Source organism: Eptatretus burgeri, chromosome 8 (genome assembly GCF_056783735.1).
Source record: "Eptatretus burgeri isolate ZD-2024b chromosome 8, Ebu_testis_v1, whole genome shotgun sequence".
NCBI lineage: Eukaryota > Metazoa > Chordata > Myxini > Myxiniformes > Myxinidae > Eptatretus > Eptatretus burgeri.
The window spans coordinates 47,476,757-47,494,577 of record NC_140968.1 but is presented as its reverse complement, the minus strand read 5'-3'; the positions used below and the strand labels follow the sequence as shown (position 1 = coordinate 47,494,577).

The 17,821-nt window shown below is 42.8% G+C and overlaps 1 protein-coding gene across 3 annotated transcripts in view; it reads right to left on the bottom strand.

Moving 5' to 3' along the window:
- The window catches only part of LOC147021675 (protein TMEPAI-like), a 46,059-nt gene that overhangs the window by 17,249 nt on the left and 10,989 nt on the right, over positions 1-17,821 (bottom strand). For all 3 annotated transcript variants that reach the window (XR_015060882.1, XM_085891905.1, XM_085891906.1), the window contains exon 2: positions 8,571-8,734. Coding sequence is in view for 2 of the 3 variants with exons in the window: in XM_085891905.1 (XP_085748031.1) it covers positions 8,571-8,734 (164 nt within the window). In the remaining variant the exon portion in view is untranslated. The remainder of the gene's footprint in view (positions 1-8,570; positions 8,735-17,821) is intronic.

Genomic DNA, 17,821 nt, shown 5'->3' with positions numbered 1-17,821 from the left:
GGCACGAGTCAAGTTCTTCTGCATGGGGCAGTCTCAAGAAACTCGACCTCCAACATCTCATGCAGCACGATTCCACATTATGCGTGCACACCACCAAGCAAGTGTCTCCAACCAATCCCACTCTCTCCATCCATATCTCCCATGTGTTACATCCATGAGCTGGACCCACAAAGGGAGAAGCTGGTGCAACACGTACTCTCCCTCCCTCCGCTTCCTAAAGTGTGTTTGGAGATAGTGTCATGTGGGTGCACCAATGGCTGCCTCGGTATGCCTTGCAGCTGCACAGACGACTGAGATTACCATGTCCCGAAGGTTGCAGATGTCATTGCCAACACAGCTTATGTCAGAACATTTTGGGGGACTGATATTGTTACGGATTTGGAAACCTTGTGCACACAAGCAGCCAGAGTCCCCATAGTTCAGTTATTTCAATAAGTATGTGTTTATAGTTGGAATCCATCCCCTTGGTCTAATGGGAATTACATGTGTGCGCTACGAGTTATTTTATAGTCAGGTTTATTACATCCTTAACTACAACTACAACAACAACGCCACCGTCCCGCACTCGACCCGGTCGCCATTACGCACGTGTTCGGGACCACGGACGTGAGCGGAGGTTTCGTCACCTCAGGGCTGGCTCCGCCTTAGCCAGATGGAGTGTTCGGCCCGACCAATGAAGGGCCGCTACGAGTCGCCTGACAACTGACCGTCCAATCAGGAGGCGAGTGGCGAGGAAAAGAAACCCCTCCCACCTCAAGAAGAGGGGTGTGGTGGTCAGGACGAGTGTGTTCTGCAGGATCAAGGCGACTGCCTAGCGTCAGGAGATATTGTGGCGATTGGCTTGGTCTGCGGTCGGGATTCAAGCGTCTGCGGCCCTTTGTGGTGGATTCTTGTGGTGGTGGCGGCCGAGCTGCTGAGGACGTGGGCCATGGACTTCAGGTCGTGGGTTCGAGTCCCACCGTGGTGGTTTGCATTGGAGCGCTCGGGCTGGGATCCCCGTTCCCGTCCACGGACTCTGGGCTCCACAAGTGCGGATCCGGTGAAACCGCACGAGGCGGGGAGGTACCCGGCTCTACCGACTAAAGACCCACGGGTCCATTTCTTTTGTGTGTGTGCATGTCCGTGGGCCCCGTCTTTAAGTAGGATTGTTAAGTTCTTTTGCTCATTGTACATTGCCTGCCTTTTATTTGTGATAATTCTGCTCCGTGTCTCCCCTCCCTGATTATTCTTTGTAACATAAACCCCTGTTAAATGTACCAGCTCGTTTTCTGTGCTTTCCTCCATTGGCCTAGCATGTTGCGAATTGCGTGTTGCGAATTGGTAGGGCGGTTCATGGCGTGGATTGTTCATTTGGTCTGGCGTGGCATTGGTAACTTCCGCTCGGTTACGCCGGATCCGAGTCGGTGATAGCGACTCGATTTGGACAAAGTCGGTCAAGGGTGTGGTTTTCCCCGGTAGTTGGACGACGTGGGTATTTAGGTATATTGAAATTAGGCAATTAACCCTACCCCACGCCGTCGAAATATTGGCGACCACAGTCCGCTAAGGTACCCGTGAACTCTCGGACTTATCCGAGAGTCACGACCTAAATTCCGGGTGTTCGGTGGGAGACGATTCCACTGCTCCACCTAGTGCTTGTTTATCGCCACCGAACCCCGGCCCACAACAATATTACACGTGATTTACCTGAAATTCAATCCCAATCTGTACGGAATTTCGGTTATGTGGGACATTTTCACAAAAGCGGGTCGGGTAACGGTAAAGAACAAACTCAAAAATCAACTTTCTTTGATATTCTCGAAATAGTGCTTGAACCCCTTATAAGGCCTAGAAAAATGTTCAAATGATGTCAGCAACGCAGGGTCACCATAAGGCCTCTGCACTGACCGGGCAATATCTGCTTGATAAAAATTCTCGGACAGTCTTTACCGTTACCTGACCCGCTTTTGTGAAAATGTCCCATATAGCATTGCTTTATACTTCGTTTTGTTGGTGTTTGGGTAGTGCTGGGAGTTTATTCTGGTCATCTGGGAGGGGTAAATTACCTTGTTATTTTGGCGAATGTAGGAGACTTAATTACTTTCGTCCCATCTGCTGTTGAGGAATTGAAACGAAAAGCCTTCATGTGTAAGCCTGAATGCCAATCATTGACATGAAATGCTTCCAACTACCCTTTTTAAAGCCATTTTTTTTTTTCAAAATTTGTCCTAAACTAGGTTGAACCATGTTCGGATCACCTTTCCCTTTCCGAATCTTTCAAAGTCCTCCTTATGTTTAGCAGCTCAGGACTTCCCCAAGCCCAACTCCGTGCGTACAAAATAAGTGGACATCCTTTTAAGCAGGGCAACTGCCTTGGTAGTTTATGCTGGACATCCCGTCGAGTCGCGTATTCCGATCACAGCCTGCTGTCCTTGCTCACACATGTTTAGTTCTACTCCTTTGATGCAGACAACTATATCTGTAAACACACAGTCACTGGATCAACAGTAATTGAACAATCTAATGCATGATTTGACGTGCATCTTCATAAAATTTCTGTTTTCAGCTATTGCACCTCCCCAGGATTATTTTTATTTTCTTGTTTTTTGTTGCTGTAATACTTTGTGTTTGCGAAGTTCTAAAATTGGAAACTAAATAAATCGGTGAATCAATAATTACAAACAGGTCTCTAAGTCACTTCAAGGCGATTTGTGTTCTCCAATGTTCAAGTTCTGAAACCATCTAAATGTAGCTGGCACTTTTAAAAGGGCAATCAACATATTTCTGTCCCGGTTTTTCTTCTACAATGGTCGAGGCTAATGGATGAACTTCACAAGGAGGCGGGAGTGGGGGTAGGGAGGTGGTGAGGTTGTGAGGTGGTGAGGCACAAAACAACAGAGATGATGAAGAGTGAATAAATAAATAAAAACGAACACTTTAAACTTTAAAGCAATACGATCATAAGATGCTCAGATGGACCAGTGTGATGCAAAATATTTCCATGATATGAGCTTATTATCCCCTGTGCATGAAGCGAAGAGTGGGGTTAAGCAATGGGTACATGCTGTCTGTCTGTCTATCTGTCTGTCTGTCTGTCCGTCTGTCTGTCTGTCTACAGATGCCAGTCGATGATCGACGAATTACTTCATCACAATTAAATTTTATATTTTGAACAGTAGAATGTAAATTGGAATCTCTCTCTCTCTCTCTCTCTCTCTCTCTCTCTCTCTCTCTCTCTCTCTCTCTCTCTCTCTCTCTCTCTCTCTCTCTCTCTCTGTCTCTGTCTCTCTCTCTTTTTCTCTCTTTTTCTCTCTTTTTCTCTCTTTTTCTCTCTTTTTCTCTCTTTTTCTCTCTTTTTCTCTCTTTTTCTCTCTTTTTCTCTCCCCTCCTCCCCCCCATCCCCCCGGTTGCATCATTTGTTGGGACGCGGCTATGCCGCTGATGCAGTGTCCCCCTTACCAGTGCAATGGTGCTCATTTTTCCGACCTCAGAAGGATGACAGGCTGAGTCAACCTCCTGGTGTATTAATTCGGCGGCCAACGGGGCTTGAACTCAGGACCCGAGGATCCCAAGTCACCACCCTAACCACTAAGCCAACACCAGGCTTAATTGGAACATGACCTTACAGTTTAGCAGTACTTTGGCTCTGAATGTGGCAAATTGTATGGAATCTCGTCACAAGTGCACTTGTGCAGAAAGGAGTAGGATATTTTTTTTTTTCATCTGTCTACCTGTCTGGCAGTCAAAATTGAAAATCATTCTAACCAGGAAACATTGTTTTTAGGGACATAAAAAGAACAGGAACACAACAGGCATGGAGAACTAATTCAACGTGTTAAATAAGGTGGTGTTAAAGACGGTACATCAACAGCAGCAAACTACTGAATTCTTTTTGTTTTTTTTAACAGCGTTTAAAACTTTTACTTTATTTCAATTTAATTATATACTTCAACACTGTAGAACACGAATCGCCTTATTGGCACTTCAAAAAAAGCTCCAGTTTAGCAGTACGTGGACAAAATATGATGCCATGTCGTCTAATCAAATTTTATCGCTCGTGCTCTCAGCGTTGTGGAATATCAACATTCGGACAATATTGCGGCTTGTAGGAAACTAGTGCATGCCCGTAGATACGTGGCCGTACGTGCAAACCCTCCCCCCCCCCCGCAAAAAAACTCAAACCGAGTGCAAAAAACAACAACCACACAAGCCGTTCCTTCGCTTTCACGTGCCCGTACGTGCATGGCTGTACGTGCAAAATATATATATATATATATATATATATATATATATATATATATATTATACATATATATATATATTATATATATATATATATACATATATATATATATATATATATATATATATATATATATATATATATATATATATACTTTAAAACCGCTTGCCAGAAACAACCAGACAGGCCGTTCCTTCGCTCTCGCATGGCCGTACATACAAAAAAAAAAACGTTCAAACCGCGTGCCAGAAACAACAACCACACAGGCCGTTCCTTCGCTCTCGCGTGGCCGTACGTGCATGGCCGTACGTGCGTGCCCATACGTCCGTGGCCGTAAATACAAAAAATAAATTAAAAAAAATTTCAAACCGCGTGCCAGAAACAACAACCACACAGGCCGTTCCTTTGCTCTCGCGTGGCCGTACGTGCATGGCCGTACGTGCGTGCCCATACGTCCGTGGCCGTAAATACAAAAAATAAATTAAAAAAAATTTCAAACCGGTTGCCAGAAACAACAACCACACAGGCCATTCCTTCGCTCTCATAAACGATGACTGGATTGGGGCATTGTGTTTATCTGTAAATGCGGATAAGAAATCGAGAAATTATTAGAATACAGAAAGTCATCACTATCCAAAAGTAGTGCTGCCCGTAAGGAATGTTCACGTCATTCCACAAATTATCGCTTGCATTGAAGTAACAACTGCTGTGATACTTACACACAGAGTTAATTAAAATCAAGTTTACCTCCCTGTCTTTGCTTGCCATGACATTCGCTGCCATTGACCATTGGCACTCCTACCCCACGGTAACCAAGGCACCGATCGATCCCCATCATAACCAGCACGGCACGTGACGTCATCGTCGGCGGCCGGCCGTGCACCAGCCTACGCAGCCACGCCCACGCAGCAACGTGTCCTGTGATTGGTAACTAAATGGCGCATCGGCCCCGCCTACGCAGCACGTGTCCTGCCATTGGTTGGTAAATAAATGGCCACAACTTGGGAATCACTTGTCCGATTAATATCAAATCTTGAAAAGGCACATACTCAGGTCCCCAGCAATATAGCTGGCAAGTTTCAATTAGATCGGACCAGTGATTGTCGGGAAACAGCGGTCACAGACACACAGAAACACAGGTCACACACACACACACACACACACACACACACACACACACACACACACACACACACACACACACACACACACGCACTGCTGGAATTATAGATAGATGAAATGAGGTCAATGAGATGACAAATGAAGGGGTTGAATGCAGACTGCAGAGCAATGAGTAAGGAAAGCCGTCGTTGTGAATCGTTTTTATCACCAAATTGAGATGTATTTCGTTGGCAAGCATGTTGAGAGGAGCTGAATTCCTGAACACTTCCAAAGGCCACAGCGTTTTGACAATTGGAAACAAAAAAAAGTTGTGCACTTTTTTTGATAAATTATTTTTGGAACAATTTTTCTTCAATAAATAAATAATAATAAAAGTCGTCTCCATGTACATTGTACACACCTTTATCTCGTTAGCACCTCTTCATAAACAACATCGCTGAGGAAACAGCGCTTCTTTGTTTCCTCATCCAGGGCAAGAATACGGAGGCTTTTAATGGCCAATTATTCAATTAGCGCCAACGTATTTTGCCTTTTCGCAAGGAAAAACACGAAGAGGAGAGGAGAGGAGAGGAGAGAAAAAACCCGTTATGGCGAACGCGGCTGAATTTCTCTTCACCATCGACCACGGCTACGCAGCAACGCTTCCTGTCATTGGTTGATAAAAAATGGCCGCAGCAACGGTTCCTGTCATTGGTTGATAAATAAATGGCCATAACTTGGGAAGCACTTGTCCGATTAATATCAAACCTTGAAAAGGCACATACTCAGGGCCCCAGCAATATATTTGGCAAGTTTCAATTAGATCGGACCAGCGGTTGTTGAGAAACAGTGGTCACAGACACACACACACAGACACACACACACACACACACACAGAGATTGCTGGAATTATAGATAGATATAGATCATGCTCAGAAATGCAAAGCAAGAGTTGAAAAGACCTTTATCGCGTCCTTTTTCTCATGACTGTGCAGGGTTAAGAGTTCTATGAACTCCAGTATTAAGATATTAAGAGGGTTTGTCAACTCTATTCAAGTTGCCATTTCCTCAGATTTTTTTATGCATTGTCTAAAGTTAATAGAGGAGCCACAACACAAATTAGGTAGACACGTATGGAAAAATACATGCGAGAACACCTGAGCTGACTTCAGAAAAAACAAAACCACTGATTTTGCAGGAAGTGATGCAATCTCCCAGAGCACACTGGGTACCGGCGACACCATATTTATGACATCGCTTTTATCTTCGCAGTCCCAAGAGAAATTCCGGTGAAATTTCCCCACCCCATGGGAACCAACGAACGGGGTTTGTCTGTGCTCTATCCTCCAAATGCTGGACGTCCAGTGAGGAAGAGACGCACCATTTTCAAAGTATTTGGTACGACTCAGTCGGGGTCCAACCTCCCAGACTGAGTATGCACCGATTCCACCGTAACGCCATCCATTTCATCCTTCGTGGAGCTTCCTCTATACATGGCTTGCATGGGGGCGGTTCATCTCATTGAATAATTAACGGTCATATTTCACATCTAATATACCCATTTAAATCCCATATTTTGTCCCCTTTTCAATGCTCTGTGATCTCAAGCGTACACATTCAAATTTTGGTGCAAAATTCACTTGTATCCTTATTTTAAGCTTCATTTTAAAGCCTCGTCCATAATGGACGCACATGACTCAGTGCAGAGGCATTCCCCAGCCGACCCCACAAGAATCCTGGTGAGAATAATTGGAGCCTTTATGAGTGGTCGATAATTCCTGTCGTTCACGGTATAACAAAATAAACTTGGATTTTCAAAAAAAATGTAAATCCAATTTTTCCTTTGCATGCACTACAATGGGAGTGTGCATGATCGTGCTGAGAAGGGGTAGAACGGCTATTCAAGTCGATAATATTAGCTTTTAGACCCCAATTATCCTTGGAACCAAGCTAATTGGAATCATTGTTGGAATAAAATTATGTTTTACATTTTAACTCTTTGGACTGCTTTTGTATGTGTAATACAGTATGGGGTTTGTCCATGCTCTATATTCTAAAACATTATTCTCATCGGCAGCCATCTTCATTACCATCTGACAGCTATTCTTCTTCACTTTGTTGCCTTGGGACAAAACATTGTTTTGGCTTGGCTCTCACTTTTACATCAAAAAGTCTTAATATCGACAAGCTTGTCATCCTGTAACTCAAAATCCATCATGTCTCGTACTTTATTACACCCCTAACACACACACACACACACACACACACACACACACACACACACACACACACACACACACACACACACACACACACACACACACACACACACACACACACACACACACACACACACACCTTGATTGTTGTCATGTAAAAGATCAGGTATTTGATGAGGAATTTGTTCTTTACAATGATTAGTCTGTCCCAGACAATTCCTTCGGAAGACGCTCGTAATGCTTGATTGTTTATTTTAGCACATCAAGTTTGTCAGGTGCGCTTTGACAATCCCTTACATGGCATTTTAAGCTGCGTGGATAGATCACCTGGTCTGGAAAGCCTTATTTGGGTCTCCTTTACGAGTTTGAGAAAGGTCGGATGAGAAAAATGAGGCGTAAAACGAAATTTGTGATTTGGAAACAAACCTGCAACGTTAATCCTTTTGTTAGTGTTTGCCAACGATGTGAGTGTCTGAGATAATGTGTGGTGAGAGTTGGTTGATGCATTGTTCTTCTCCACGGCCAGGTTCACACAGGTTGCTTTGGATGAAGTCCGAAATGTCAAAACGTGAGCTGTGTACAAACTGAAGTTGATGCGTCAAAGCTTCATACTAGTTAATCCATCTGGGACCTCGGATTAGGAGTACGGATTAAATCTGTGTGAACAGAGCGTAAGCACTTTGCCTAACTTACGAGCACTAGCCAATATGAGGATGCTATCTGTGGCAACAGTACGGACACGATTGATAGCCCTGCTATCGGGTGATGTCAAATGCTTTGCCGACCTGCCGGGTGATCCATAGGAAATATTTTCGTGCGAACGCCAGCACTTACTACGGATCAAAATTCCTGAGCGTGACTACAAACTAGTCTGTGTAAGTTATACTTGCAGACAGTTTTTGAGTCCCTCTTTGTTCGGCCGGATAATCTTGTAAATGTATTCCCTGTTCATAAATTTATCAAAAGGTAAATGCTCATCACTGTCATTGTCATATACACTTCCAGTTACAGCCTGGTGTGCAACTCACCATTGAGTTGGTTGTGGTCGTGCTAGTCGGGTCATGGTGCTGGTGTTGCCAGCGGCCAGCAAGGCGTTGCATGAGTCGGTAGTGGCTGAGCAAGCACGACAGCAGGACAACCATAAGTGTCAGCACGAGCAACACCACCAGGATGTGGAGGAACTGCATCTCAGCTGCACAAAAATACACACAAATCACGACTCACTTCCTTCATTGACATCCACAGTGCTCACATTCGGTCGACACTGGTCACTTCTCATCACATCATGTCCGACTTACTACTCCAGCAGATGTTCACTCTTTACGACTCAGAAATATAACATTGATGCTCCAATTAGCATACACAACAATGGTTATTGAGAGACTTCCGTAAACACTTTGCAAATGCAACTAACGTACAGAGCTCAATGTTAGTAACACCAGCGACGTTGTCGCACCTTGCAAAGCTCTCCAACAGCGGAGCCTCAAAAGACTCATGTCAAGCCTTAAGACATGACTCGCATTAAAAATAAAAACGACACAAATACCTGCAGGGTATTAGAGTTTGATACAACAGCAAATTCAAAGGTACAATAATCAAGTCTGGCAACAGGTATTCCAAGCCTGGTGTTGGCTTAATGGTTAAGGTGGCTGGCTTAATCTATTAGGATCTTGAATTTGAGCCCATATTGAGTCGTTGAAATAACATCAGGTGGGTTGATTTAGCCTGTTATTCTTCAAAAGTTTGCAAAATGGGTACCAGCTTCCTGGTAACATGGGCACTGCATCAGTGACACAGCTGTGCTTCCAGAAATTATGCAATCAGCAACCAGAGGCTGCAAAGAACAAAAACAAGAACTCCAAGGTGAAGTTTTGTTGGAGTGCAGAATTTTTTTTCTTCATTTAATTTCCTTTGTGTAGGAAACATTCTTGTCGTCATGTTGTGGCCTGTGATGGATGGGGGAATAAAGTGTAGAAGAAAAGCTTAAAAGCATTTGCTCTGCCACGAGTCGTTTTGAAAGACATTTTCAATGGAAACCTCATGGGATAAAGAGCCGGTTTCAATGGCGACACTAACTTGCCGATTGCCTTATGCCTCCACCGAGCTAATGCCCGCTAACTGAACAAAAACTATTCTTTCTTCTCTTTTGAGATGTACTTTTGCTTTGAAATAATTTCAACACAGGAATGGCATCTTCTTCTTATTTTTTTTTATTTTTAAAGAATGAAATGTTTCAAGAAAGATGAAAGATGTGCAACAAAAAAGTAAAATTAAATTTATCATTTCCCTGAACATGATTTTAAAACCTAAACAATATGACTAAATAAACAAAAGGAAGAAAAAAAACAAACCGAAGTATAATCGGGAGGAAATTTTAAAAGGCATTCACAACAATAAGAATGTCGGACAATTGGATGAACAGGTACCGCACATTGACATTACATTTACACCTTCATCCTGCGATGAAACCGAAATATGTCTTAAACTTAGGGGAAAAAAAAAGAAGAAGAAAAAAGGTTCAATGTCATTTTCTCATAAAATGAAGAGGAGACAACATTGTAAAAATAGCGAAGTACATTTAATCCCTATCTTCGTTTTTATGCAGCGCATGGGTACGGATATCAACATTGGCTGGGAGCACAGCTGTGCTGCTGATGCGGTGCCCTTTGTCAGTGGGAAGAAGGCTCGGATAATTGAAGATGAGATGGGATGAATCTGTGCACACAGAGAGAGAGAGAGAGAGAGAGAGAGAGAGAGAGAGAGAGAGAGAGAGAGAGAGAGAGAGACAGGGACAGGGACAGGGACAGGGACAGGGACAGGGACAGGTGGAAGGATTCCCAGGCTGAGTTAACATCAGGGGCAATAGATATGGGAGACCAGTCCTGAAGAGAGAACGCTGCTTACAGAACCCTGCCAATCTGCCTGAGTGAACCTCCAGACACGTCGGCGTTGAGGCGCCTCTCTGAGAATAGCAAGAGAGATGTTGACTTTCACAAGCACATGGTCAGATGAACCAACTGGAGCTGAGGAAGAGCAGGAGACATTTGCGGGGAAGTTTGTCATCGTCAAGTCCAGAAGGGAGGATTTGTCTGTCATTGGGAGAAATCCGGATCAGAAAGTTCACAGATTCAGTCATTCCCATGGAATCACAGAAGTCCTTTGCTGAAGTGCCATGGCTGGTGAAGAGAGGTACAAACACCGAGCCAGTTGGCATGGTGACAATTTAAATCACTACATATGAAGAAGAGAGAGTTGGGACGAGTGGTTAAAAGTCTAACATTCGTCCGAGAGGTGGCAAACACATTGATGCCTCACCCTGCATGTGAAATGCCAGGATGGCAGTTTATAGCTGGGTTGATATTCAAACCCAGGCTAGACAGATTAGAGTCGAATGTGTGTACATCTCGGTTGTCCTTCCACCCCATTCAATCCCTAAATATTTCATGAGAACCAGTCTGCCCAGCTGGATTTGGTTTCACCTGATGCAGCACATGACACATGTCTCCCCCGCCCCCACACCCCCTTTTCCCACAGCACTGTAAAGTTATTGGAAGATGACACTTGCAAACAGTTATTTCGAAACGAGGAAAGGTAAAGCTGCTTCGGCAAAGAAAGCTCAACAGTTTGTGCAGGGCAAGCAGGTGCCACAGTTTCAAAGGCATTGCTTAGATGGGACCCCCTCAATACAATGACAACCAGAAAGCATCTGAAAATGCAAAGGCCGCCCGCTTTTGAATTCGGACTTCTTCGTCTTCCGTATGCTAAACGGTAACTTTGACCTTTTGACCAAATTATAAATTTGTCTTCTCCATATTCTCATAATAAAGCTTTGTTCAAAATTTGATGACAATCTCAAATGGTAAAAAAAAACAAAGTTACAGCTTGGACAGACGCAGACACACAGAAGCGATTGCAAAACCCCGTCTCGCGCTGCGCGGGGACGGGCTAATGACAACCCGCAACTCTCAAAAAAATGACGTTCCATGCAAAATGATTTTAAAATGCTTTGAAGACCTCAAACGAGTCCAGCAAGCATATAGTCCAAGGTCACGACAATCTCCACATCCCAATTCAACGGAGCATCATCGTGATGAACCTTTCACAGCGCATTCATCTTCACCATGCCCTGCCATCGTTTCTGCACCAATTGTGTAAAATATTAATCTCCAAATGCATTAACGTCCCTCGAGACGCCTTTTAGAGCGTTTGCCACATCGTGTCAAAAGCTGTGGTTTTGCCAAATGGCACACTAATGACGACCAATATATACAGAGATCATTTGATACAACTTTGTGTTCATGAGTCCTGTGCTAGTAGTAGCTCGCCGATGTGCAAACATTTTAATCAGATGAATGAGGGGCAAACAGCAAGTGTTCTTGCCCAAAGCTTGAGCCTGCAGTGGACACCGCTGAAACTTGTTTTCCCACGTGGGTCTTCAAAAACAATTTTAATTAAACTTCTGCAGTTCTTTAGCAAGAATTATCAATTATCTTGGCTGAAATTGAAATGCTATTGCACTGGGTTTGAAGGTTGTGGCGTTCAAAAAAGTTATCGGAACGACATAAGGTAGGGGAGGTTGGGGTTAGTTGAAACATTTCCGTTTTCAAAGAAACCAAGGATGATATCGAGATGGTGCTGCCATGTCGTGGTAGATAATGACGTTACCCTTCCACCATATTGTTTTCATTCCAAAAGGAAAGGAATTGTTGTGACGAGGAAGGTATGTCTGATTTTTTTTTTTCAATTCGGAGTAAATATTTCACTTTGAGGGAAAGTTATTTTATTTTCATGATGTAATTAAATAAAGGTCACAAACTTTTATGTCTTCTACTGTACTTGCAGGTACAAAGCTCCAATAAGAGGTGAAGTATATCTTGTAACTAAAGCACTGTGTTGTGTACTGTACATGAGATTGTCACATGACCAGTGGGGTTAGTTTGAACAGAAACCATGGGGTTAGTTGAAACATGTAATGACTAACCCCACGTCCTATATTTTGCCCTATGTGCTTCATATCTTTGTCAGTTCTTTCTTTTTTCAGGAATCAAAAAAGTGCAATTACAAACGGTCCAAGACCCGGTAGATTTGTCTGTCTACAATCCAGAGTAGTTTTTTCAAAAACGATTCAAATCAACATATATATATATATATATATATATATATATATATATATATATATATATATATATATATATATATATATATATATATATATATATATATATCTAGGAAGAATACATTATTGTGTGGTTTTAAGGCTTAACCTAAACTTCCTTTTTTTTTTTTTTTTGTAAATTTATGATTCTTTTTTTCGTATGACAAGTTCAGGTTCAGCCTCGAAAAGCACAGAAAAATGAATTTTCCAATTATTACCCCGTTCAGCGTGTTCCAACTAACCCCGTGGTGGGGCTTCGTCGGAACACTTGATACATGGTCACCTAACTTGATATACACATGCACCTGTCAAATGTTAGCGTTTCTCAATATGTTATAATTGTAGCAAATATGCATATGTATGAAGTGGAGCATGTTTTATTTTTCTAAATAAAACCAAATTATGTAATAAAGAGTTTTCATGAAAAATGTTACAACGAATCCCACCCTCCCCTAATCGGAATAGTCCATGAAAACACCAAACGTTATTTCATTTATTAACTTCTCCACCGAAGGCGAGCGGAGGTTGTGTTTTCACCCCTGTCTGTCTGTCTGCCTGTGAGCAGGATATCTCAAAAAGTTGTGGATGCAGTTGGACGAAATTTGGTAGACAGGTTGTATTTGTGACACGGAAGAATTGATTCGATTTTGCTGAAGATCCGGATTAGAAATTTTAATAAGTGATTCTTCACTCTTGAGAGATGGGTCCAAAAATGATATATAGCATCATGCTTCAAAAATTTGTCGACGAGTTATGACAAAACTTGGTGGACGAATTGGTTAGGTGACAAGAAGAAGCCGATTCGATTTTGGTTCAGGTCTGAATCCAGATCCAGCCTATCACTGGGATAAAAAATGTAAACTGATCAGTCTGGCGGAGGTATGTGCTTTATCGAGTGCCGTTATAGATGTCAATGTACTTGTTTATTGAAAAATTAAAATGTCTGTCTTGGGCTACTGTATCTCTTATATAACTTTTGACCGTTATACATTAAGCCATGGAATACTCATAAATCTTATTCTGCAAGTCCAGGTTCACATATTAAGAGAAATAAACTAAACGTAGCTGGGGAGGAGGGGTAGCAAAGCTGAGACGAGGAAGTGAGGGGAGGATGAAAGAAAAGAAGGTTCAAGGAATGGGGCAAAGAGGGAAATAAGATTTATTTTTTTTATTGGAAATGGTGAAAGCGAGTTGGAGGCATATTAAAGTGGGTGGACGTCATACATTTCGCCATTGTTGTCCACGTAATAACTAGATGGCTCCTTATGGGATTAGCACACATTGAGCAAAGAAAACGACGAAATGCCAGAAAGACAGACCACAAATTGCACAAGAGTTCACAGAAATATGTGTGTGGGTGGAATCGTAAAGCTTCCTACATGTTGGTCACTCGACTTGATTATAAACAGAATCAGAATTCCAGAGAGAGAGAGATGCGAGGGAGAGAGACAGAGACAGAGACAGAGACAGAGACAGGGAGAGAGACAGAGACAGAGACAGAGACAGAGACAGAGACAGAGACAGAGACAGAGACAGAGACAGAGACAGAGACAGAGACAGAGACAGAGAGAGAGAGAGAGAGAGAGAGAGAGAGAGAGAGAGAGAGAGAGAGAGAGAGAGAGAGAGAGAAGAAAAAAAACAGCAAAACAAAGTAGAGAAGATGGTATGTGACAGCAGGAGGTTAGAAGCTGAATCAGAGAACTGGCAGCGGTTCTGAGAACAGTTCAGATGCTGGCCCAATGGGGGAGGGGAGCAGAAGAGAAATAATAAAAAGGAGACAAAAGACAGTTGGAAGAGGACTGGAGGGACTAAAAGAGAAGGAGGAAGGGGGAAGCAGGCTTGAGAATCAAGGTCAGGCCTGTCTGGCGCTGTGCGTAGGGGAGGTTTATGACCACCATTGAAGGGCTAACAGCTGCTGTGAGCGGCGTTGCCAGACGGCGCTGGGTGGGGGAGGGCAGTGTGGTGCAGCCAAGGCCAGACTAAACACTGAAAAAGTTGTCCAGAAAATCCAAGAAAATGCAACTATGTTTTTTGGGGTTTTTGGGGGTTTTTTTGAAAGGGACAATAACAATAGCTAACTATATGATGCTCAAAGGAATGACACAATGGCTTTTCCATTGTTTTTGTCACAAATGATCACTTTGACGTTTATTAATTTCACTTCTCTTTCATAGCACTTTATGAGTGCACCCGTACAAGGACATTTTGTTGTTTTTTTCATGTTTTGAATAAGTTCTGCTCAACTTGGCACGAGGGACTTTCTGGTGTAAAATTGGGCTTTGCAGAAATCCCAAAGAGATGGCTACCCGATGCGTGACTTACACCAATAAAGCAGAAACAAGATCCCCCCCCCCCCTGTTGAACTGACATAACTGCTAAAAGACGCTCGGTAGTTAATGGTAATGAAAACTTCTTTGCAAAGACTACTCGATTGGATGTCTGGTTTTCAACTGCAAGCCTGTGCAACCGGCACACGCAGCGTCTTGGACTGTAATCCGTACCTACACTATGTACAACGTACATGTAGTTACCATCAGAATATAAACCCTGCCATTTGTTGTTATGAAAGAGGAACTTCGTTCCACTAAACATAATTTTATTCGGCTTTGTTAAAAAAATAAAACAAAAGAGAAACTATTTGCATTGCAGATCGACCTGTTGGCTGACCAATTAAAAACAATACCCATTACGTTTTATTTTCCTCTATATAGTCTCTGGCTAACATCAGTTCTCCAAATACAGGTTTTGAGGGATGATTAGCAAATTTCCAGAATATCTCCAATCAAAGTTTAAAATAATTCAATTGCATGTCAAATGGCTAACATCTTTTTCAAAATACCGTTTTTGCCTCTCTTTCTTTCACACTTGATCTCCGTTGTTCGTGTTTTTTGTTTTGTTTTACCCTCTCTCCACCCTTCTACCATACAGTATATCCATAACGCACACTGCCCTCCCTTACCTTTCCTACACTACCCACGCACCCGCTGCAGAGCCCGCCCATCCAGCTTCGGCGTAATGCCAAGCCTCGGGCGTCGCCCACCCGGATGCCAGAACTATGCAGACGATATGGCGGGGTGCCAAAATACGCTGCTGGTATGGCTTGTGGTGGGAACTGGGAAGGGTACTCAAAAATACTGCTTGCACTGTTGTTTATGCTGAAAACAGTTATTGGGCACTCCAGCCTGCCTTCCAAAAACTACATATGGCAAGTAAGATGATGAAATGCTTGTGTCGAAGGTATTAACTATGCAAAGCTGGCAACACACTCCATTTAATCATATTTCCTCCATAATATTTTTTTCCCGGTCTTCACTGGAAGTTAGATTCTCCTCCGCCCCCCCCCCTCAAGATTAGGCTAATTAAAGGGGCCGTACACAAAATATGTGACACTTTAAGAGGTGGGGGGGGGAGTTTGCCAGAACGTCACGGGGAAGGGGTGGGTGTTCGAGCCACAGTCACGTGACACCATCTTTCATCTTCATGGGAGCAGCCATCTTGGATTTTCCTTCAAGATGAATCGGACATGTGAATGCAGAACGACCTTGCTTTCGGCGGAATTCGTCCAGAAATGGCAGAGGTGCTGTTTAAATCATTAATTTGAAGCTACGACGAGGCATTTCCGAAAAGGAGAAAGCGGGAAGTTCAACTAGAAGTTTGCAAAAACTTGGAGGGAGCTCAAGGGCAACACTATCTCATTGACTGAGCGGTCGGATGGCAGTGCTTAAAAAAAACAATATAATGGAAGCTGACCGAAACTTTTAAAAGGTGAAATTGCTCTCATTCGACGAGTCACGTATTTTTTTAAGGGTGGGGATCAGGCAAAGAGCCACAAATGTGAGTGAGGGTGTCAAAAAACTCCCCAAAAAGAGCCATGTATTTCATGTACAGCCCCAGGCAGCTTTCAGGCATATTTTACACAGTTGGAATTGCTCTTCCATGATGCAAGAAATAATAAGAATAAGAATAGCATCAGGCAAACTTTAATAATGATGCAGAAAAAAAAGTTATATTTACCATTTTCTCGGCGCCAGATACTTGTCCACAATCACAACAACAAAATATATTAAAATGCAGCAACCGTACTACAACCGTTATCAATCAATAAATGCTCAAAGCAATCAGACTCACATTTAGGATGACCGAGTTTCTCCAGCTAAAGTTAAAACCAAACAAACCCGTCCGCACCACGATAAACGGCCACGATGAGCACGTCTGTAGGTCCATTTCGATGAGTGAACAAGTCATTGAATGAAACGTCCTCATTTGAGTCATGTGTCACAAAAAGTCGTTAAAAAAATTAATTAATTAAAAGATAGAACGAGTGGCAGTTTCCATTTCGGTATCAATGCGGCGAGTGTGACGGATCAGACAGACTCTGAATCATTCAATGTAAAAGGCCCCATGCTTACGCACACCACATACCATGAGAAGAACGCACCATTGAGTTATAAAAACACCAGAACCCGACACAGTCATCCAGTATTGATTGTAAAACAAAATCAGTACGTACACTGACATAACCCATGAACAACAAAAAAAAAAAGAGCACAAGGTCCTTTTTTTGAAATTCTTCACAACTATTTGATGTTTTGAATGAACCGAGCAAACTAACACGTGTGTAGAGTTCTCAGGCCAAGTTTCCTTCCTTGGTGTTGTTTTCCAGGGGGAAAGACGTCGCTGTATGGAGGTTTGGGTGATCAAGCTATTGTTGCTTTGAGGGTTGTCAAAATTTATGCGCTTTACAAACACAAGGTGAAATGTTGGAAATATGGATGAAATCAACAGGAAGTTGATGGAGGTATGCTAATGGCCTTGGGAAGCAAGGAGAAACCGATGCTTCAGGCATTAACCCTTCATGGGAACAAAAACGTCAACTTCACCTCGCTCCCTACTGATTTCATCCATCGGTCTACCTGTCTGCCAACGCAGATCGACACTGGCCTTCACCAGCAAGACTAAGTCTCAATTACCCCATACGTGTGAAGTGAAAAGCGGGGTTAAGCAATTGTCGCCTGTCTGTCTGTCTGTCTGTCTGTCTACAGACGTCGGTCTATAATCAGGGAGCTACTTAATTTGAGTCAAACAAAATTTTTAATCTTTCCAAACAGGAAACTTACTGTTTTT